General features: G+C 37.4%; 1 protein-coding gene across 2 annotated transcripts in view; it reads right to left on the reverse strand.

Annotated features, from left to right (window-relative positions):
* LOC132122730 (seizure protein 6-like) overlaps positions 1-24,967 on the reverse strand; it is a 209,155-nt gene that overhangs the window by 24,287 nt on the left and 159,901 nt on the right. For both annotated transcript variants that reach the window (XM_059533079.1, XM_059533078.1), the window contains exons 5-7: positions 6,154-6,339; positions 1,055-1,223; positions 337-503 (exon numbers count right to left, since the gene is read on the reverse strand). In XM_059533079.1, coding sequence (XP_059389062.1) covers positions 337-503; positions 1,055-1,223; positions 6,154-6,339 — 522 coding nt within the window. The remainder of the gene's footprint in view (positions 1-336; positions 504-1,054; positions 1,224-6,153; positions 6,340-24,967) is intronic.

Here is a 24,967-nt window from a genome sequence, read left to right on the forward strand (position 1 = left end):
TCAAGTCCTCATTTATTACGACATCCTGATAAGCTGGAATCCCGCTATTTCCTCAATCAGTGTCAAAAATACCTGGCGGACATGCTGTGTGTTTACAAATGCTTTAAATCCTACAAACATGTGTGTTTTTTTGTCTCACATCTTACGAACTGGTCAGTGGAGGAGATATATTTGCTAAACATTGGCTAAAAAAGCTCTTCTGACACGCAGATGTAAACAAATATGTCAACCAGATTACAACATTGATGGTTCATTTCATTTAACAGTTCATTTATCAGTCAGTGCACATAAACATCTACTGATTTATTTGCTACAGTAAGTCTTGTTGCTCCATACCTTCATATCTGATGGCTACTCCTGTGTTGGTGCCGAATCCATCCGTCGTAAACTCCACAAAGAGATGTCTGGTGGAACTAACGATTCCCTCGTTTGGAAGGTATTCCACCTCGTACGAATCGTACAAAATCGGCGAATCAATGTGGTTGCCGTTTTTAATCAGAAACCTGCAGACATAAACCGAACAGAAGGGTTTAGTTTGGTTCAAAACAATGAATCTCTCAACAGTGTCTGTTTGACACATCAGATGTAACATTCCTCCGATTTCTAGGACTGTCTTTTGGCAGTTTGCATAATAATCGCCTGATATGATTTTGAATAGCTGAGCAGCAAGTGACCTCATTAAAAGCCCATTTGTTAGCAAAGCCTGCAGAAAAAGCGGACACCGCTAATAAAAATAACTTAATCCTCCTCCTAGCGGGCTCTAATCACTCTATCCGCGCCTGCACGAGGGGAATTGATTATTCTTAATTATTTTAAAGAAGAGCAAGTGTCTGATCTCAGAAACTTTCATCCACTTTAACTCACGCACACTCATAGCTTTTCCTATCATGCCTCGCTCTCGCCGTAGCAGATAATGCCCCGAAGAGCAGCACCACATTTGGAGTGTGACGGCACTGTGAAGAGACCCTCTGAGCTTCTCCAACTGTCTCTTTGAACATCAGATGACTAATTAGTGTATAATAGCTGAGTATTGTGTGAGCTGACTGGGACGGACCTGTCATCGTCTTCCGCAAGGGCCACCTTCTCAAAGTGCACGTGCAGCCGTTGACTCTCAGGGGCCTCCAGCACCCAGTGGCAGGTCAGGTTGTTGCTATAGTTGCCAGGGAAACCAGGGGACACAATGCGGCCAAGAGTCGTGTTCTTCACCATTCCACCGCAGGCCACTGTTCAAGGTACAAATGGAACGAGACAGATGACATTGAGAAGAATAAAAGAGAGCTAGAGGTCGAGTAAGCCCTCAGCTGTGGATAACAAAACTCTTTCATATAGTGTATGACCATAATGACTAGACACCTGTGCAAAACACAATAATGTAGCAATACTAGTAAGATGACATAATAAGTGAGGGCACAAGAGACTTTCAGAAAGTCCCTGTGTACAAATATGCATATATACTAAAGAAGTGGGGAAATAGTATATGAAATGAGTAGCATGACGGAATTCATAATATTTCAAAGCTGTATCTAGATCACCTACTACTTGATGACATTTTTTAAACATTTTCTATCCCATGAAGAGCAGTTCTGAATGACAGTAAAGAGACACAACTGATGCCATAAGTCACATGACAAATAACAAGGCGGATGTACACTGTAAAAAATGACTGTGATTTTAATAATAATTTATAATAGATAAATAACGGTAAAAAACTGTGAAAATGCTACAGTACAAATCTGTTTACTGGTTAACTTTACAGGGAAGAAATTCTCAGAAATTCCCAGAATTCTCTGCATTGCATTTCAAATTTTGTTTGAATTTGATGTTTTTTCTTTGAAATAACTATGTTTCTTCTTAATTTTTTCTCATCTGTTATGTTTATTAGGTTTGTATGTTACATAAAATGTTGTTAAATTAATGTTTATTGCATATTTCAGTTTAATGAGTCTCACCATGATGGTGTTTAGTGCTTGTGTGAATGACACCGTGCACCTTCTATGTATCTTATTATTTTAAAGCTGCTTGTGATGGGCTTTGTTTCACCATGTGACTCTCTCATCACCACCTGCTTTTGGTGGTTACCAGTGTAATACAAAGGTACAAAACAGATTTCAGTGCTTCAATAAGTTTGAATATTAATATTATATCAATTAAATTATGGTATTAAACTATAAAACCGTTAAACCAAAAACGGTTTTTACCGTATTTTTTACGGTATAACTCTGGCAACCAGCTGCCGGTTTTTTACCGTATATTTTACGGAATATTTTTAACAGTGTATGTTGGGTTTTTATTCATACTATACAAATTATTAATACATAGAACATATGTTTTTATCAATCACAAACAGTATCGACAGTATGCAATTCTGGACACATCTAGTGTTTAGGAGTATGAAAAATCTAGTTTAAAATACATGTGCCAAGACCTTAAAAAAATGTACTTTGCATTAATATTGGTTTCATATAGTTTTGAAAACCTTAATACAATTTTTTACAAAAGTAAAAATGCTATCTATTAAGTTTTAACAAAGTATTTACATATTTCCCTTACGCCTTGAATATAAGTTTTTGTACAGTTTCATTATATTTTTAAATACCTTTAAAATACCTTAATATTATATTTAATATATTTAATATTATATGTTAGTCTATATAAGATAGTTAGTAGTTTACAATAATACAAATATTATGAATTATTAACTTAAACTAACCTTGCCTTGTCATAAAAGGTCAAATTATCTATGTTAAAGGTCCCATGACATGAAAATTTCACTTTCTGAGGTTTTTTTTAACATAGATATGACTTCCCCTAGCATGTATGTGGTCCCCAAGTTTCTAAAAATTTTAATCGGTGTAAATCGAGATTTTACTATCTTTCTCTGCCTTTGAAAAAACGGAAGCTCAAACAGGCTGATCTGGAATCTCCTCTTTGTGACGTTGTAAAGAGAAATGTTACCTCCCCTTTCTCTGCTTTGGCCGCCCAAATATTTACATATAATTCAGTCGCAATGTCAGCACAGGCGTTACAAACAGACTTTTATGATATGGATTCGACAGCACCGGCACAAACAGTGAGTAACAGTGTTCATTAATGCCTGATCTGTGATCAGTGATTTCTGATGTGTAGCTAATCATTCAAGTTCACACAGACTTTCTTTCTAAATCGTTTAATACTGTTTATGCATCAGTGAATCAAGCCAGTGACTAAACGATCAACTTCACGTTGTTTCTCTTAGTAGCATGAAACAAATCTGTTATTTAAATTGTGATTTAACTACAGAGAGCGATCAAAGAACGCTCCCTTTTTTTCGGAGCTCTCACACATCGCGAGTATATCTGCACACTTGCCTAAACTGCCGTTACAATGAATGACGCTGTTATGCTGCACAACGGAGCTCTTACTGTATTCATGTGTTTGCTGTTAGTTGTGGTGAAAGCATTTTGTGAGAGAAAACGTGTTGCAATAATGACGAGATGACTGAATTCACGCGATAAACAGACTCTGTCTACTCAATGCTGCTCATCACTGCAGCCTTTCATGTGATGGGAAAAGATCGAAAAAATAATTATATAATCAACAAATCCACGATTCGTTAATCTCGACAGCTGTAGTATATATATATATTTATATTTGAGAGGGGTTCACATGTAATACGCATTTCAAATGCAAAGATGTCAGCCAATCACAACAGTTGTCGTTTACTCGGAGTCTCACAGCAGACACGCCCCTTCAAACAGAGCATTCAAGCCAGAGGGCTATTATCAGGATATAAAAATGCTTTTTATTTCTAAATTTTAAATGTAAAAATCATACTAACAATATAAGTACACCTAAGGAAACATTAAAAAGCATTTAAAGAAAAGAAAATAATCCATGTCATGGGACCTTTAAGAAACGTAATGACCTTGTCACACAGTCAAGATTGTCTGCGGGGTTCTCTCTATGATATCATTGACTGTTTTATAGATTTTTTTTTTTTCGCATGTTGGACATACTCATACCACAAGACTTTAAAAAAGAAGAGTAAAATAATAAACAGGAAAACCAGTTTTAACAACAAATAAACAAACAAAAACGAAATAAATAAATATATATCTTAAAGAATTTCAGGTGTCTTCATTGTGATATCATCACAACTGTCACGCTAAAATCCAAGCCCCACAAAGACATAAAAAACATGCTCATCATAATAGAGAGGCATTTCAGTCTGTATAAATTGCCTTGTCAGTGTATTTCTGAATAAATGAATAGACAAGTTAATACATTAACAAATGAGTGCCACATCATTGACTCAAGAACCTTTAGACCACAATGATTTAAACAGAGAAGGACAGCAATAATAAACGGTTTTTCTTAAAGGCAATGAAAAAAGAAAGTGCTTGGAGCAGGAGGAGGAGGATACCTTCCGAGCTTGACAGCTGAAGGTTAGTCAGGCGAACAGAACGTAATTAAAGTGGACCCAAAGCCCTGCTCCCTGGCAGCCTGCCCATGTTGATCAGTAATCAGACTCTGACAGTCTGGCCCAGCTCTGCATCAGCATGGCAGGGGCACACTTCTAAAACGGCACGTTTATGCTATCTCACTCCGAATCAATGGTGAGACCCCTAGTCCTGCAGGCCGTCTCTGGCAGCCGCAGGCTTACAAAACCACATCACAACTTCCTCACTGCCTCCGAAGCACTAAATGAGATCCTTCAACAAAACAGCCCTCCTTTAGGGAGCCCAGTCTTGTTTGCATTCTGAGATGTTGTTCTATCTGCCATGCAAGAGGGAAGTGTTCCCCAGCACTGGGATTCGGCTCTCTAAAGAGATCGAGCCGTAAAAAGTCCTTATTTATGCAGAAGATGCAGGCCTGTCAATCACATTGTCAGATCGGGCTGCCTTGAGGGATTATGGTTGTTAATATTCACTGCCTTGTAGCACAAACACTTCTGTTCCCACCATACCAGCCAAAATCAATGATCAAGCGCCAATTAACTTAAAAGGAGGAGGGAGCAACCACACCGGGAGTTTTTGAAATAAGGTTCATTAAAAGCCGAAGCTATTCTTTTCCTGTACTTGTAAAGATAGCAGTACTGAATACTAGCGCTACTGCTTCATAATTGAATTTCTCGGGGGCAGAGATCAAATACTGCAGATTTGGTAATTAACTGTCTTTTAGCTGATGGTTTTGTTATAGGGAGCTCAATACAGGGACAATCCCTTTGGAGTAGCCTGCGAATTAAGAGTCTAGCTGGTTAAAGGGCACATGTGACGTGAGTCTCTACTTCAACTTCATCACCACCAGCAAGCAACTTGAACCTTTATTATTAGCAGCCCAGATCCATTACTAACAGGCTAAAGGAATCATCCGGGATCAATAAAAGTGAAGCTCAATGGAGCACATTTGGGGAATAATGTCAATTAGCACAAAAAATTATTTAATTTCTTTAAGTAAAAAAAAAAACAATAAAGATTCAGGTACTTAATGGAGGTAAATGATGCCATCAGCATTCAGCGAGTGTAAAAACAGAAATGTTAAACTATTTTTTGTTAAAGCACTTATTCTTATACAGTTCTTTACATAAATTCTTTCAGAATACAAGTATAATTTAAGGTGCAAAGTTGTCTAAATTGTCATTTTGCAACTACTGGTCTAGCAATTTGCCACCAATGGTTGGCTAGAGCCAATTTTCATTTTAAAATATGCTGACAACAGGAAGGAGTCAAATTTATGTTCCTCAGCTGAATCAAGATGATCCATGTAAACCAGGAAGTAGTCACCTCTTTTCTTGGTATCTTTGCGCAAACAAAGAATTGCAAAATTAGAGGATTTTCATGAAAACTGCTGGATAAAACTATAAAAAGACAAGCTTAGTGATTCTATCTACCTCATAATAACATATTTAATATGTAAGTATTCTGGCAATGATGCATGGTTTATTGTTGGTGCTGTTTACCTCTAGCTCCTTATTATAAAATCAATATTTAGGTAAATAAATACATTAACAAAACAAAACAAAACAAAACAAAATAAAATAAAATAAAATAAAATAAAATAAAATAAAATAAAATAAAATAAAATAAAATAAAATAAAATAAAATAAAAATGTGCCTTATGCTAACACGTTTTTAAATGAATGCATGAAGAAAATAGAAAATACTGGGGACTCACCAAGACAGCGCGGCACTTTGCCACTCCAGTAGGGTGTGGTGGCATTGCGGCACGTGAGGGTGGAGGGACCCTGGAGTTGGTATCCATTGAAACAGTAGAAATAGGCCTCTCCTTCTGCATGCAGGCTGGTGACGGACACGTCCCCATATGCTGGTCTATCTGGGAAGTTGCAACTCAATACAAATGCTGTAATGGAGAGAAAACGAATAACTGATTAGGCAAATGATTAAAACTGTAGCACACCACACCCCACCACACTTATTTAAATGAACATCTGAAGCTGCTCTAAAACTATCATTAGACTGAGGCTAAGGTCCGTGGGGAGTATAAATATTGCATTACAGCGACTCCCACTTATTTCAAGAAGACCTATTATCTTAACAAACTCCATCTGTCTTTCTTTCTCTCAGTTTAATATGGTCTCACTCTCCAAGGGTCTGTCCCCAATGCATGTTCTCTCTCCACGTCCTCCAGACCGCAGCCGACCTTTTCTGTTTGAAAGGGACATCTCAAAGATGACAAATAAACCCAAACCCTGAACACTGTCTGTTTTCACAGCCAGAATGGGCCAGCTGGGATGCGTGGAGACACTAATTTGCTGCCTAAAATGACAGATTAGGCTAACATTTGGCCTAATGGTCACAATAGAGCAAAACCTTCTCTACCTCTGAGACTAGTGCAGATTCTTCATTTTTAACTTCATTTTTAACTGGACACTGTTTCCATTTTGACTTTTACACAGAGTTTTGCAGAGTCTGGTCCACACATTTCATTTTGTTTCTATGTGTAATTTAAGTAAATAATGCTCCAATAATAAGTTTGTATTAAATGTATATAAATAATCTTCATTACAAGACTGGCCCAAATAAAACCTGAAATGTCCTCTTACAGAAGCTTTGGTCTTCTGGATAGGGCTGTAAAGTGAGGCTTTATTGACCATTGTCTTGTCAGGCTCTCGGCACTAAACCTGACTGTCAATACTTTCTCAAACAATGTCCACAAAAGCCTTTTCACCATTTATCTCTGTTGGCTTGCGAGTCCTCTTTTATTCACCCTTTCAAAACGCCTGAAGAAGGTCTTGGACCGAAGCGTTGCTATTTAATACATTTTGCAAGCTACAACAGTGCAGGAATGTTTTATTCTACCTTCTTCCTATGAAAATCAACAAGCCCCGATGAAATGATTACTAAAGACAGATATTTTTCTTTGAAACGAAATAGGTCAAAATTCAAGGCCAGAGTGAATTCAATTTCGAGTCATGTACAGAATGGTGCCTACATACGAAGGATTGTTTGATAAGCATGTGACCGTCATTGATAAGTGACCGTCTTTTCAGGAGGCCCCGCAGGGTGGGAAATCCAGGTTAGACCCCAAGTGCCCATCGAGTTAAGAACAGCTTTACCAACCCCAATTTTATTCGGCACCTCCTACCCATCCTCCTTGGAGAATGTTTTTGCAATTTATGACAGAAATTCCAGGTCTCGTTTCTCCCTGTCTCGATGTGGCTGCGGCAGCCGTATTGTTAGCTGTTGAAATTCAGAGCAATGTGTGGGTGTTGATTTTGTCACCAATGACAAGACTGAGCCCGAGGCCAGAAAATTTGCACAGGGAAGATACATTATAACCTTTGACCTGGCTTGGATCCGTGTCATATCTGCTATCAAAATCTTTAGCTAACTGCAACAGGCCCAGCATGAATTATTTCCAGCACTAAGGGGAGAAATCATTAATAAAGAACTGCGCTACCCAATAGCGCTTTTATTTGAATGCACTGAATCTGTAAATAACTCGTAACAAATTATTTGAATAATTTTTTTGTTTTATTACTTTTAGTAAAAAGATTTAAAAATTTTTTTTTTAAATACAATGATTTTAATTTGAATATTTGAATATTTAAGCCTGTTTCCACCATGGAATAATAAATAAATATATAAGGTTATTGTGACATTCAGAACTGTGAGATATAAACTCAGAATTGAGGTTATATCTCAAAATTTTGACTTTCAGAATTTCAAGGTATAAACTCAAAACTGCGAGATATTACCTTGCAATCTGAGGTTATATCTTGATATTCTTAGAAGGGAAGTCTGAATTTTCAGATATAAACTAAAATGAAATATGCATTTCAGGTAATCATTTCAATAACTATGTAAACAGCCAAAGAATATCTATGATGAACGCTTTTCATGCAGCAGACTACAGAGACCTGGCATACTTTACCAGTTAAATAAAGCTCTATATATAATAAGCATAATTTACATAAAAATTTGTGCAGAACTAAATTATGGTTTAATTTAATTACCTGGACACAGTCCAATTTCAGTGTACATAATGCCTTGTTAATCTGAATTGTGGGAGGTTAGTCAACAGAACACAGATTTTCCAATGCAATACGACAAAGTAAATGCTAGCCAAAGAGATAATTTGAAGCAAGCAAAGAGCTCTCAAAGGGCTAGTCTCTAACAGCTAACATGAAGACTTCTATTACACTTGTAAATAACAGGTAAAAATGTCAAGTTGTATTACACATGATGGAGATGCCATACTTTCCCAAAAGAAATGTTATCTCACATTAGAGGGCACAGAAGCTGCTGCCAACGAGTCTGCTCTAAAATATTACAGCAATTTTTCAGGTGTCAGGCATTAATTAAACGGTGCTATACAATGCCCTGTAGTATTGCTTTCCTAGCTGAGATTATCCGTATCTGATCCTGAACCAACAGCAAAGTGAATCACTGCCGTGTTTCATGAGAAAATCACTCTCGCTCTGGTCTCTGATCCTGTGGTGGTGTTTAGAGAGGTAGAGGGCCCTGTCAAACAGAATTAATGTTTTTGTTTAAGTTTTATTCCCCTCTGCTGGCTCAGGTTGGATTCCTGTGTCTAAGAAAGCCACAGTTTGATAAATCACTGCAATTCTTTTTCCTCACTGAGCTGCGTAATGGGGTGGTGCACCTCAGAAACAATATAGGAGCCAGTAAGCGAGGGTTATACAGAACTGACATCCACACCCCCGAAGAGCATTTTTTGTGCCCCATGTTGAGATTCTGCGGTACATACATAAAATAAAATCTGACACTAAGCAGAAAACTATAGTTCACTCTACAAACTGTCACAGATGAGCACCCACAGTCTACAAAGCTTTGTTGATTATAATGGAATTTAGTTTTGATCCATGTTGATGCTCTACTTGCTTAAGGTGTAAACACTGTGCAACTGTAGTTTGTTTATGGTTGCCAAGAAATTTTGGGAAATTCATACATAATTTAACTGACATGTGGTTATATAAAAAATGAGAGAGCAGTACAAATAAATCCTTCCTAGCAGCAAGTATTACTCCAAGCAACAAAAGCAAGGCATAAACATACTCACTACCTCAGTCACCAACAGATCAATCGCATTTCCAGTGTTTGGAAAGGTCAAGCAGTTTAAATACTATACAATAATAAATTAATAATACTATTTATAATTATAAACTAATTCATATAGACAAATGCATTTATATATAATATATAAATATAGAGAAAATATATATTAAATTAAATTAAATATTAAATGAAGCAGTGTAGTCTGACCAGTGTAGTCTGATTCTCAAATTAAAATAGCTGGTTTTTAATGACTCAGAAACATACTGTGTGACCAGTGTAGTCTGAATGACTCTTCTAAATCGGTTCTTTTTAATAAATCAGTAATACAGAACACAATTAGTGTAGACTGATTAAAAAAAATGACACTTTTAAATAATTTCTTTTTAGCAAATCAAAAACTTACTACACAAACAATTAGTCTGCATTTCATTTTGGTAAATTGTGGTGCAACCAGTGCAGTAATTTCTTTTCATAATGTACCAACCAAGTTATAAGGTTCCTGTATAATTTACAGCATTAGCTGACAGAAAATTGCTTTAAAATGCATGCAAAATTAACATCATAAGTGAACTATGTCTAAATGAATCAGAACCAAATAAGCCCTGCTAATTTTGAAATACCCTAATTCCAGCCCAGTGCTTGGTGTATATTTCAGTATTTGATGAGACAGTATTTCCTTCTCTCTCACTCTATCTGTAGTCTTAAACCAGAGCATCTAACAGTAATTATGCATTGCTCATGAGTGCTGCATTGACTTCCATCCTGTTACTCTGGTGCATATGCGTAAGAGCTCAGTGCCTGCAGCGGCGGGGCATGTGAAGAGGGTCTATGCCCCTCATGACTGTATAATCTCGATGCTGAGAAAGGAAGCACTCCTTTCACCAACTCAATGAGCCGACACATGGGGGGGGGGGGGGGGGGGGTTCACTCCCTTAACCATCTATTTTTTTATGGTTTATTAGCGCTGTTTCAGCACAGCGGGGCCCTTGCGCCAGCACCGCCGGGTTGTTATAGCATTATTACCCCTCTGCTTCCATTTCAATTAGACTAATATGGAAGGGGCACTGGAGGCTGGCTTTATGTGGAGCCATCCGATTGACACTAAATCACATGCTCGCAAGTTGCCTGGTGGCTTCATAGGTCATAAAGACTGAGTGTCGTAATTCAGCCTGGAGATGACTGTGTGGGACCTGGCAAGGTGGAGATTAGCTGGCAACCGCTTAGACAGCAACAGATGCAGTGCTAATGTGCTTCATTACGTGCCCTGGATGAAGGCCCAGGGGTGGACGAGGTGAGGATGGGGCGATATAAGTCCAGTCACCATGACAAACCCCCAGTGCTTAATTTGTAAATTGCGAGGTGCCGGAACAAAGCGGTGTAACGGATCCGGCATGTGATTACAGGTGAGAGGTAACGGAACATTCGTGCAATCACATTGCTGGACCAGTTTAAATGATTTAAAGAGTGTGCATCAGTTGCATTTAGGGTCTGTAAGGTCATGAAAATGCCATGCGATTTTAAAACAACAATTTCCAGTCCTAAAAACGTTTTGAAAAAGTTGTGGAATTTTATTTTTCAAATCTATGTGTAATAGTTATATTTAATCAGGTCCTACATTTCTGTGGTTTTAATAATTCTCGCAGCTTTCGAGTTTATAATGAGGTAAATCCCTGCATTTATTCAACATAGCTTGTAGGTTTGAATAATAAAATAAATCCACACAAACAAAATTCAATCAGTCATTCGAAATCATAAACTCTCTCGGAGCGCGCTTCACATCAGCGCATCAGTGACCTGCACTTCAGCAACCTGCTGCAAGCTGCGATACAAGACTCACTCGCATTTCAATCGGGACAGCTGACAGAACTGTCACTTGACTTGACTAATTGGGTAATTATTGCATTGTCACAAAAATTTATAATTTGCACACCTTTTAAGTATTTTAAGCCATTTGGTAATCGCGCGCTCCACATGCTGTTAGGCTTTGTGCCCACGCAGTCACATCCAAAGCTCGCGTGTATAAAGCTGACTCGCGAGTATCAGCCTATATAAGAGTTATATTTCGCAGTTTGTTGAGTTTAAGCAACTAAATACACACAATATGATGTCTGTCTGATGGTTGTTGACAAATAAAACAGTTTCACAGGGGGGAAAAGAAAGAAAAGGGGGAAAAATCAAATATTAAACAACACTGCATCGTCAGTGTTTGTGTTGTATCAGACACGTGCAATTAACATTAGGCTATATGAAAAACAAGCTCAAATGGAGTTAACAAGGGCGAATGAGGAGATCTGTGTTTTGTCCGCATCTGAGGCAAGTGCAGCGCATTATATGCTTTTACAGGCTATATAACGTTTATTGTTGCTATATGGGCGCTTAGTTTTTCTTGTTGTTTAGTAAAATTGGCCAATGTCTCATGATATAAACGATAAAGCACTTATGCACAGGATATTCAAAACGTACAAAAGTATATTGACTAGATGGCAAAAAACTTACTTCTCCAGTCTTCAAACACACAAAGACATTAACCTTTACAGACATAGTGTTTGAGTAAAGAAAATGCTGTACTATTCAAACAGTTATTTGTTTACCCTTGTTTTGCGAATAAGCGGAGATCTGTCTCCTCCAAGCTGTGCACGCGCATCAATCTGAGTGGAGGCGGGGGAAGTGACGAGGTTTCGCTTAGAGTTTGAGGATCCAATTGCGTATTTAAGTTTTACTGACAAGCTCTTTTAAATACTTATCATTGGTTAAATATTTGTAAAACCCTCTGATTTAAAATAATAATAACGAATTATAAAAGAGATATGAATTGTGGTTAATTTTTCACGGCACATATCTGTCTGCCATACGGAAACGCCACCCCTGGAGGAGGGGGATCGGGCAAAATGAGGTGCTTGTTCCAGCACAAATTAAGCCCTGCGAACCCCATGGTTTAGTTGGTCGATTTTACTTAAAGGAATAGTTCACCCAAAAATATAAATTCTGTCATCATGATTCAGCTGTTTTTGTCAATACATTGAAAGCCAACGGGGACCAAAACAACATTTGATCCTATTGACTTTAATTTTACGGAGAAAAATATACCAAATGTCTATCTTTTTTTTTGTGGGGGGTGAATTATAGCCCAACATATGAAATAATAGTTAGACTACAGACCTCATATTCAAGGAGGAAAATAAAAACACCTCAATTTTATTCAGAGGCACAAAATGAGCGCAGATATGCAGTTTGGAGCAGTTGTTATATATATGGCCGTAGTAATGTAAAAGTAAAAGTAATGTTAGTCTGCTAGCTTGTCATGTAAATCAATGATATCTACTGAGAACAGTTTAGCAGACTACATACATAAAATGCATGTAAATATCAGTTGTCACTCTAAATCTCCCAGTAATATATCTTAGTAAGATGATGCTTAAATGCTTTTATTATTATAGCTCTGTAGTTTTTATTGTGGGGGGCAAAATGCAATGCAATGCTTATAATGCAATGCAACACGATGATTCAGAGATGAACAAAAAAAAAATGTTCCTCCAATACCTGATAGATCACATTTGATACTGGCATTTTAACATGATTTTAACAGTTCATGTTAGTATTGTGTATGTCTGTGATATATATATATATATATATATATGTGCTCAAAGTTTCTCTTGCACTTTAGTGAAGTGATAATCAGCATGCGCCGCTACAATTGCACATGCCATTGAAGAGTGTGTGCTATGAGCACAGTCTAACATCTGACAGGACAGGATTAGTTTTTCTGAGGTGACAGACTTTTTATTTCGTAACAAGTTACAAAAATAGCCATAGAATAATAAAACAGACATTAAGCCTGACAACATCTAATCTGACCACAGATACTGAAAAGTCTCACATCAGAAAAACGTTTAGAATTATGTTTTTTTGTTGTTGATATTGTTTCTGTACACTCCGTGACCCACTCAGAACAACTGAATTATATTATAGACTACTGTATCGTTAAAGTAGTGATAGGTGAAACAGGCACACACTGATAAGATTTGTTTGCTCTGAATGCTTTCCACGTATAAACATCTCAAACAGATTTCCATCCACACAGACCACTGGAATTCTCTGAAGGCTCTGAATATGAGACAGGAACTTGACTTGGTGCATCTCAGTTTTCTAAACAAACATGCTCACCGCCTCTGGCTCAATGCATCTTCATCTGTAAACATAAAAGCCTTGAGCATATGCAATGTGCTCACAAAACCTCTTGTACATTCTGAGGGCAGGCCAAAGTTTTGCTAACAAATATATATATATTTGTTCTGTTATTGTATGCTGTATGCTAGTTCTGTTATTGTATGCTAGTTTTTCTGACCATAAACACCATAAACACTAAAAGGCAGTTGTGACTCTCTTACAGGAGATTTTTCCAAGCAAAAACACAGATTCTGACTATGAGGGGCAGAATCATCACACAGCCAGCTGTCCATTTTATTGAACTGCAGAATTAGGTACCTCAAAATGCATTTTGAGTTAAATTATTCAGACAGAGTTTAAGTATTTCTTTTTTATTTTCCAGGTTTGTGTGTCTGGATCATGTCTTCTGCAATGTCAGAGGTGTATTTTAAAATCAATTCCAATTGAAGCCTTTTATTGTGATTGCCGTTATAACAGGGATAACATCAACTGGTAAGTTATAGCTGGAGTAAACTAATTAAAGTTTTTTTTTATTGAGCTTTCCATTCCCTGGGTTTAAAATGGATTATTTCAGCAATATAGCACTTTTCTCTACTGTCTGATCTACATGCAATAATGCATCATAAGGCATGGAGCTTTAATGATTTGTGATGGATTATCAACTAATTATGTACCTTCCCGGTAGGTGCATTCAGAGAGTATTTTTATTCATCTCAAAGTGCATATAGTGTACATTTTGACAACAACAACAACAAAAAAAAAAAAACGAGATTCAACCCTGGTGGCACCAAATGCCATTCAAAGTTACAGATCAGATGGAATTCCTGAAAGAGGGTGCAAAGAAAAAGCATCAGCCTGATTGTGGTGATGCCCTTTCATCTAGTGCATGCTAGAGGTCAGGATTTGTAAATTGTGATTTTAAAAAGCAAATGTTCAACAATTAAAAATAATATTATCAGGACAAATGCTCATGAGTTATTGTGATTTTTACGTGGTTGGGTGGTAAAAAAGTGCTGTATCGCAAATGGATTGTTTTATACAGGTAAAAAATAGTGCTTATACGGTAAATAACAAAATAATAATAATTCTGTAAATGAACAAAAATAGTAATGTATTGTAAATGAAAATACAATAAAATTACTGTAAAAATTTTACGAAGCAATCTCTTTACAGTGTATCCATAAGGTTGTGTACGGCAACAGACAGACTCATCACTCTATAAGCACTATACAGGATACATTGTTTACATCTCTTCAAGCAAGAAAAATAAAAGTTCTTCATTAATTCTTAGTTTCCAAAAATATACATTTTCAAATGAAATAATAATAATAATCAAATGAGATGAAGTACTTTTAATTTGTACTGATTTATATTTGTATTGAAATCAGTCAAAATATTTAGAGATTCTTAGATATTTTTTAAACGTAATTAACATAATAATTAAAACTTTTTTCTAATATCTGCTGACTGTGGGACTTGGAAGACATGCAGGCAGAAGATGGAAGATGCATGCGTCGTGCCTTTAGGAAATTACTATTTAGGAAATTAATATTTATTTATTAATATTTAGGAGCAAAGGAAACAACGTTTCTTTACTTTATCAAAGAAAAACCAGTCTCCTCTTGGCTTATGAAATCCTCCCACGTTTTTCTTTACAGATCCGGTTTTATGCTTCTAAATCCTCTGATGTTTTTCTTTACAGATCCTCGTTTTGTGCTTCTAATTCGTGACCAGCTTTTTGTTTTGTTCTCAGCCCTTCACACAGGGCTCGCGCTCATAAAAGCGACTCACTACATAGTAAACGTGCCCACTCCTCTGTGCCCACAATCACTATGTCACGCGCGTCATGTGGTTTCTGTAAAAACGAAACCCGTGCACGTTCGTCCGGTGGGACGATTCTGTTTTTGGGTATAGTTCTGACCTCGTGTTCCATGACGGCGCGGCTGTCACCACAGCGGGCAGCGAGTTCTTTCCACTGCGGCGCGACCGTTTCGCTCAAACACTGTCAGAAGGTGCTGGGCCTCATGGCCTCAGCATCTCCAGTTCTGCAGCTGGGCCTGCTCCGCACGCGCCCCCTGCATCTCTGGTTGAAGGCGCGGGTGCCGCGCAGAGCGTGGGTGTCTGGCCGACTGCGTCTCAAGGTCAATCAGAGCTGTGTCACAGCCCTGAAACCCTGGACAGCAAACGGCTGGTACCAATCAGGTGTAAGCCTGGGGACTTCCCCGAATGTGAAGATGGTGTCGATGGACGCCTCCACTTCGGGATGGGGAGCGCTGCTCGAGGGCAGACCGTCCTTTGGCCTGTGTTCAGAACGGGAAAAGCTCCATCATATCAACTGTCTGGAAATGCTGGCAGTGGAGAACGCGCTGATGCGCTTTTGTTATGTTATGTGCCGAAGTCCCTCAACACGCCGTTTCGGGCTCAGGTTATTGCCCTGTCTGCCCTGTCGGTGTCAGGAGAGGATGGAGACTCGAGTCTTCTTTGCCCTGTTAGGGTTTTAAGAGCTTATGTGTCTCGCTCCGCTGTCTTTCGACAGACTGAGTAGCTGTTTGTCTCGTTCAGTGGACGTTCCAAGGGAATGACTGTTTCGAGACAGACTCTATCCAGATGGATAGTTGACGCCATAGCGTTAGCTTACGCTTCCAGGGGCCTTCAGTGCCCACTGGGCGTCAGAGCACACTCCACAAGGGGCGTCGCCTCATCGTGGGCGTGGTCCACTGGGATCTCCTTGCAGGATATATGTATGGCGGCAGGTTGGGCCTCGCCGTCTGCATTTATCAGGTTCTATAACCTGGAGGTTCCCGCCTTGCAAGCAAGGCTGCTGTCGGTATAGCCGAATCAGGGCCCTGACGGGAATTCTGAGTTCGTGAGCGTTATGTGCTGCCGACTGTTATATGGGCAGTATTGCGTAAGACCCGCATTGCCACATTGGTCAGGCCTTTCCTCGACTGTGTGATGATTGTATTGCCGCATCTACGGGTGCTGCTAGATATGGGATGGAGGGCTCCCCCCCTCTCCTGTCCTGGGCTCTCTGTGAGTCCCTCGGGTGACTGTGCACTGTAAATCCTGGGCGTTGCTTTAGGTTTATTGGTGTGTGTGATCCCTGCGCGCACGGCGTTTTACATGGGGTTCCCGTAGCGTCTTAGCTAAGACGCAGTACGAGAGAACTCTCGTAAGAGAACGTACTCGGTTACTAACGTAACCTCGGTTCTCTCTAGAAGGGGGAACGAGTACTGCGTTCTCTGCCGTGCGTACGATTCACTCTGGTTCGCTTCGGCGATGAAATAAATCAGGTGAGTCAGCCTTTTCGAGCTCCTTTTATAAGGTTGGGCCACACCCGTTTCGGCGGGAAGTGGCGTGAAGGGCGCGAAGCTGTGCACTTGCCGCAGAAGCAGCCAATGAGCGAGCAAGCCGTCTCGCCTATGGCTGTTTACTGCTGCAAATGCGCTTTACAAAAATTCAAAATTAAGGATAATTTTTTGCTTCAGTATTTCGTGAAAAGAGACTTTTCCCGTAGCGTCTTAGCTAAGACGCAGTACTCGTTCCCTCTTCTAGAGAGAACCGAGATTACGTTAGTAACCGAGTACGTTTTACTTTATTTTAGTTAATGTTTATTTTATTTCAAGAAACAAAATGAATGGGTTTCACTTTAGCTTTATTTCACTATAACCCTGTTTTAATTTAATTTAAGTAAACGTTAGATAATGCCAAAAGTAATCGATGTAAATGTAAAAAGAGGAAATGAAAATGCACAAATAAATCTTTACTACTGGCCAATACAGATAATGGTACAGATGTGTTGTACGTCCCAATGCATGCATTTCATTCCATCAAAGCAGAAATTCATCACGTTCTCCTATGACGTCAAACTATAAAATCCTTTTTAGTTTTAATTGCAGCTTTTACTTTTAAGCGTGTAAATGCTATATAATGGATTTCATAGCTTTTACGGACACTTTTAGATAAAGCTGGGAGAGGGGTCTCGGTAAGGTGGTGCCTGCTGGGTGAATATTTGTTATCTTTAGACTGGACCCCGTCTGCTGTTTGATAAGACCACAGTGACCAGCTGTGTGTCAGTCTGCATGTCAAGAACTAGTGGAGCTGTTCACATTCATAAGTGTCTGGGCTTCCACTCTGCCAGTACTTGTAATGGATTACAGACTACACAACGGAAAAAAATCATTGATAAACAGAACTTCATCTTTAATTCTGAGCATGAAATGCCTCTTTGTGTGTGCGTGTGTGTGCATATTGTCATCTGGGAAAACATCGAAATGATGCCACTCTTGTGTCATGCAGTTTCCCCAGTATGAGTAGTACAACAGGATAGTACACTTACAAAAATGACTGTGGTATTAAATCTGTTGCATATTACATGAGCTAATAAAAAATATATCCTCTTTCGCTTATTTATGAAGTATGGGCAGCAATTCACCGACTCCAAGTTCTTCATGTCTTATTGAGGCTGATTGCATGCGAGTGGCTCAGTCTGAGAGGACACAGACGCGAGGGAAATCTCCCTCAATTTAAGACCGGCTTATCTTATTAACCTGGACCATGTGGAGGGAGCAAACTGACATCATGAGTAGATCCCCAATAGACATACTGGGAACAACATAGGAATCTACTGACATCTTGGGCCTGTTTCATTCCAAAAACACAGTGTATACATAAAGTATATACAGAGCTGGGTAGATAACTAATACGTTTTAGTCCATTACTGAATCCAAATTATATGACAAAAATTGTATTTACTGTAGTAACGTAATCCATTAGTGTTCCTGTAGCTCAATTGGTAGAGCACTGTGCTATCAAGCGCAAGGTTGGGGGTTCAATTCCCCAGGAACACATGATATGTAAAAATTGATAGCTTTGGATAAAAGCGTCTGCTAAATGCATTACATTACACATTTTAGGTATTATACAGTAATCAGACTACTTTTTGATAACTTTTAGATTACTTTTGATCTAACTCATTTATCACATTGATTTAAATAGACAAATCTTGTACCATACTGATATAAAAATGCAAAGAAAAATAAAATAAATTCAATTTGTTGTTATTAACAAAATGAAGTGCATTTAACATTACATTATTTCAAGGTTTCCCAAACTGGGGTTTTTGAAGGGACTGCTGGGGGTTCATTAGTTTAATAAAAGCAAATAATTAATTAAATCATAAATATTATATATTAAAATAAATTAATTAAAAAAACTAAAATAAAAATAAAAAGACTTAAAGAAATTTAATTATATTTTATTAGTTTGTTTTATGTGACCATTAACCAATGTCAGAAAACCATGAACATGTGTTAATTTGTTATTATTATTATTATTATTTTTGTTATTATAACACTTGTTGCCTTAAAATCTCAGGGATATTTCAAGTAAATATTAGATGAAAGATGTTCAGAAGACAAAAAAAGTTTGGGAAAGCCCTGCATTACATATAAATAAGAAATAATGTGAATTTGTGCATTTTAATGTGTTTGAAAGACAAAAGACTTCCAAAGACACAGTAGTATGTGGTTAAATAACCTAATAATTCAAATGATGTATGTGTTCATCAGTAGTTGATGTAATGTTGAAATGCAGAGAAAATGCTTCTTAAATGAAAATAATTTTTGTAAATCCAGTGGTCAAATGCTGTGTGGCCTCTTAATTTTCTGTTTAATTATAGCCACCTGAACACTGACTGGTTTTTGTTTGAATTTCCAGAAAACTAGAAAACTTTCTGAATGAATATAAGCATTCGGCTATTTTACAAAGGAACATTTAAAAGATTAAAACAAAAAAATTGAATGCTATTGTGTGAATAATATTTAATCATGTAATCAATAAAAAGTAACTGTACTCTGATTCCAGATATTTTAAAATATAATTTAAATTTAATTATGAGCCATTAATTTTTGGAATCTGATTACATAATACAGATAACATGTAATCAGTTACTAGCCATATCTGTATATACATACATACACACACACAGACACATTTGTTTTTGTGAAAAGTGGGGACATCCCATAGGCGTAATGGTTTTTATACGGTAGAAACTGTATATTCTATCGCCCTTCACCAACCTCATAAGTCACCCTCTCCTTGTAATAATTGTGTCATACCCATGTCATTATACAGTTGTGTCCTGATATGTCACAAAAACAAGAGCACACACACACACACACACACACACACACACACACACACACACACACATATGTGCATACACATGCACACACTCATACTCAATGTAACTCTGTAATCACTTTTAGATAGATTGAATTAAAGCCAAAATAATATAAAGTAAATATTCTCCAAATGATATTGTAATTTAAGTTGACTGTATATTTTCTATTAAAGTATTATAGGATCATTAGTCTGACAGCCATAATAAAAACATTTTGTAAAATATTTAGCAGACATCCTTATACACTCTTACAGGCCTCTGCTGTAACATTGTTAATGGCTGCCATGTACTATAGGCTTTTTCCAGTTGACAAAGGATACTGTACTCTGAAATTAAAAAAATATGACTCAAAATATAATGTTTTTAGGGATGGTGAGCAATAGTTGTCAGTGGAATAAAAACAATAAAATCTACATGGACAAAAAGCCACACCACCATGCACTCGCTATTTTCCACTACATGACTTTCTGTTCAGTTTAAGAGGTACAGGGAGATCATAGGTGGTGGCAAACAAAAAAACTAGTTGCATAGAAGTAAAAAAGTAGAGGTTTCATCAGCAATGAAAAATCTGCCCTGTTCCCATGGAAATAAAAGCAACCTACACCCATTTTATTTGCATTGACACCTCAAGTGACAAAACACGGAGACAGTAAAAATCCTTTGCTTCATTAAACGTACATCTTACTGTCAGACTCTCTCTTTTATGGAAGCGATGAAGTATAATTCATGTCATCTAAATGTCTTGCTCCAGCACACCCCCGTAACTCAGTGCGAGGACATATAATTCATAAAAGCAAATAGACAGTTGGTATCAGAGTGATATTCATGTTCATGCTGGCATGTTTTTCATACAGCCCTACTAATGATGTGAGGACATAGAGAACGGTCAATAAATGACAAAACAATGGTGTGTCACAGCACGGCCAAACACCTCAGCAGGAAACATTCATTAACTGGCCGAACCAAAGCACAACTTCGAGAGTTCAGGATCCTGCGGCCCTGCGAAATATTAAATAACTTCAAATAGTGGTGGTAGGGGAGTATAATAGCCTGTGATTTGATTGAGGTGCTCTTACTGCCATGAATCTGCCCTTCTCACATACTGTATGCTCGAGTGCTTGTTGAAACTAGTCTTCTGAGGAGAGCCTGTATTTTTTGCACTAGTGTCATTCAGATATAAAGTGTTATATTTATATTTGCATTTAATTATTTAATAGATGCATTGATGGATAATGAAAGGACGGGATTAGATGTGTTCCTTATAAGCTGTTAATCAAGCTCTAATGAGTAGACGCTCTGTATATGCAAATAACCTCCTTCTTTCACATCTCTAAGATCTTCATTTTTTCACAGCATGGGTAATATCATTTCTCATAATAACTACAGTTCTCTTAATGAAGGCTGTTTAATAGTTAATGTGCAGATGAGCAGGTGGTCGGTGCTATCAATCAATTAAATGCACGCACATGCTCCACCCAGACTCTAAAAACAACCAAAATTTAATTCCATTGGCTGCTGTTACATTTTACGCCATATCACGTCCATTAAATGCAAATTAAAGAGCAGCTATCTGCTCTGTATTATTGAAAGCAGGGGAAACTTGCACTGCAATTACCTCTTAATAATTATCTGATAATTCAATACCAATAACAACCTGGAAACATATTAATTTAGTTAGGGACAATGGATTTTTGTAAGAGAGCTCCTGCAACTTTGTGATTAAGACAATGCCCTTTATTAATTTTTAATTAAAAAGATTTAATGAAATGGGATTCTCTACCAAAGTGTTACCAAAGGTTTATAATAACATCCCTGCTGTACAATTTAGGGCAAAATAGAGAGCATTCAAATTATACAGGATTTAATGACTGGAACTACAGTGTAGAATCCCTCAGAAATGAAATGCCAGAAATATACCAATAATTGACCAACAGAGTTCATCTCAATTTTACGATTTAATTCCCTCTATAACTGGAAAGGTAATACAAAACGTGTAGCTACATATCGATAATATTTCAATTATTTTAACTAAAACATATAATTAATGCAAAACAGATGAGCAAAAATAAACAAATAAATAACACTTAATTTTAATTAATTATCCCAAAACATTAAACAGATACATTAATATTGTGTAATATTATCACAATTTTATAAATATTTTAAAAAAATTTAATTGATTTCTGCCATGGCTATGCTGAATTTTTAGCAGCCATTACTCCATTACTTTTTCAGGGTCACATGATCCTTCAGAAATCATTTTAATATACTGATTTGTTGCTCAAGAAACATTTCTTGCTAATATCAAAGTTGAAAACCATTGTGCTGCTTAAAACATTTGTGGAAATTTGGACCATGTGATTACCATGTGGTTCTAAAGAACTGCATTTACTTTATAAACATTATGAAACATCATTACTTCCAACTGTGCATGAAAAAATTTTTCTTTCTTTTAAAAAGAGTAGTGTACACAACATACATGTATAATGTAAATTAAAATATAACCATTATATTTAAAATATTTGAATATTTGGCTTAATTTGCCAACTAAAATGTCACATATCAACTAAATTTAAACTAAATTAAGATGCCATTTAGACTGCATGTATGGGCATTTGCTCATTTTCCCATTGCATTTTCATACCAATAATTACACTCACTATATAGCTAAAAGTATAATTTTACAGCCTGAAAAGGGAGCATATGTTCTCCAAAGGAAGAGGAAGTCTCCAGTGACAAGTGCCATTTTGTCCGGAGGGGGAGTGCGCTCCTCATTATAAGTTGTACATTCTTACAGCCCTACATTGACAGCGCGTCTGCAGAGTGTTGTTGAATCTGCAACACGAGTCCGTGGACTGTGTCCTGAGAGATTTGCGATGGATTCTCTGGGCCGACATCTTGACAGAATCCCAGCATCCCTTTCTCTCTCTGACAGGCCATCAGAGCACTCATGTGCTTTCAGTAAAACCCAGAGCAGCCACATCCCCCTGACTCCAATAACATAGCCTCGCTTTCGCGCTGTCTGTCTGCTCACAATACAGTGATAGATTATCTACACATTGGCCACCGCACCGAGTGACGTGAATGCATTTCTCCCAGTATGGAGGCAACAAAATTGAACAGATTTTTTCTGCACCATTGTATTTGGGATGAGGATAGACTACAAAAGGCAGCCTTTTCATACAATAAGTAAACAACTGTGGCAGTTTGATTGTTTTGTAAATAACGGCGCACAGCGATATTTTAAATCCAATGGATTATTTCAAGCTGCAGATCAATCCGTACAAAAATGTTTCAGGAAGGCAATTACACGGAATGAAAAGTGAACTTTAGAGCAGTACACATGTTCATTGAGATAGGATTCACATATTAAACTGGATGTCAAACTTCATTTGCAGACGTATGGAAAGGAATCTGCCTAGCAGAGACTTTCTAACTCGAATACAAAATGTATTTAAAAATCCCTGCATGAATGTATAAGAAATGAGCAAAGTTTGGAATGAAAAATACATGAGAATGCACAACGGACAGCAGCAAACATGAACACGTGTGTATACTCGAATCCACTGGCACACGAGAAAACATTAAAAGTCTTGATGTTTTCTCCCACCCACGGACATCACGCTCCATTGTTAAACCATCTGCACTGACAATGCACCCTGTGTCACAGCCAATCATTAATGTAATTACTGGGGTTTTGCATCATTACTCTTATTCATGATTGTGAAGTAGGGAATGGCTTTTAGTGGAAGAAGGAAACAATGGCAGCCGTAACCCAGACAACATCAGGAACCACACTGCTTTTAAATCTGCCTCTCAATGACTATGTTTTTTTTCTGCACTTCAAAGAGTGGCAGACACATATTTGAGAGCTAGAGTGCTCAAAACAGATCACTGTAATGACAATGTGTGTATCTGAACAAAAACAGCTGATTACTATAGAACAGAAAGGCTTAATATTTACAATTGTAGATTTCCTGAAGAAAATATTAGCGGTGCTTACCAACAGTAGCATAACATAATTTTCTGCAAGAATGCAATTGATATTCACAGTCATCTTTGGTATCATTTGAATTGTCTCAATGTGACTGGTACAATGGTCTCTGACTAATATTTAATAATAATTTACCTGACTAATAATAAACTGTCACATTTGATATTATTCTGACTTACTCAGAATATACTTATTCTGAAATTATTTTCTCAAGTAGATTAAGGCGTATGTTTCTGAAAATCTTTATCCAGGGTTAAGTACATACTAGATCTCATTATATGGAGCATGAGGAACATAGGGTGAGATTCTAGATTTCTAAATAACTGCTTGACGTTAGTTAAGTTGTAATGCAGTTGCATTAGCTATGAGTGGTTACATTAAAAACTACTGTGGTCATACTTTATAGTACTAGTCATAACCTCTGGTGATTGTCTCAGCTTTATTCAAGTTGTTATATAGTTAGGTTAAATATGGGGGCTATAAAAGTACTAGTGAAGTATTATATTTCACAGTACTAGCCATAACCTCTGATTATTGTTTGAGCTTTATCTAAGTTGTTACATAGGTGACTGTAGGGGGCTAACCCTACAGAACCACTAAAGAATGGCAAGCATGAGGCAGTCTATTAAATAGCAGCCATAACCTGTGACTAATGATCAGACTGGAGAGTTTGTGATTATGTGATCTGCATACACTTTCTGGCGCGAGAACCTCTGAGCGACATCGATTCCTAATGAACAAGTAAAATATAAACTAAAGAGTTAACTAGAATAATCAAATGTCAGAAGAACAATAATTAAAAATGGACGAAAAACCAATTTGCATTTCAACCCAAATTCAAGGTCATAATAAAATGGTGTCAAATTAGAGTTTTATAGAAACTAAATTACTTTGCGCACTGAAAAGACTGAACGCACAGGAAACCTTCAGCCACCATTGGATACCTTCATTGGGTCAATTAAGTGGACCTTACAAGCCCATGTCCAGGTCTTTATGGTCACTTCAGTTTGTGGTCAAATTTAATATGCACACTTCATTTACATTTGGCCATATACAGTATGTTTCCACACAATCTACTACTGTATATAACAAGCTTAATTGAAT

The sequence above is a fragment of the Carassius carassius genome, chromosome 41 (genome assembly GCF_963082965.1).
Source record: "Carassius carassius chromosome 41, fCarCar2.1, whole genome shotgun sequence".
NCBI classification, from domain to species: Eukaryota; Metazoa; Chordata; class Actinopteri; order Cypriniformes; family Cyprinidae; genus Carassius; species Carassius carassius.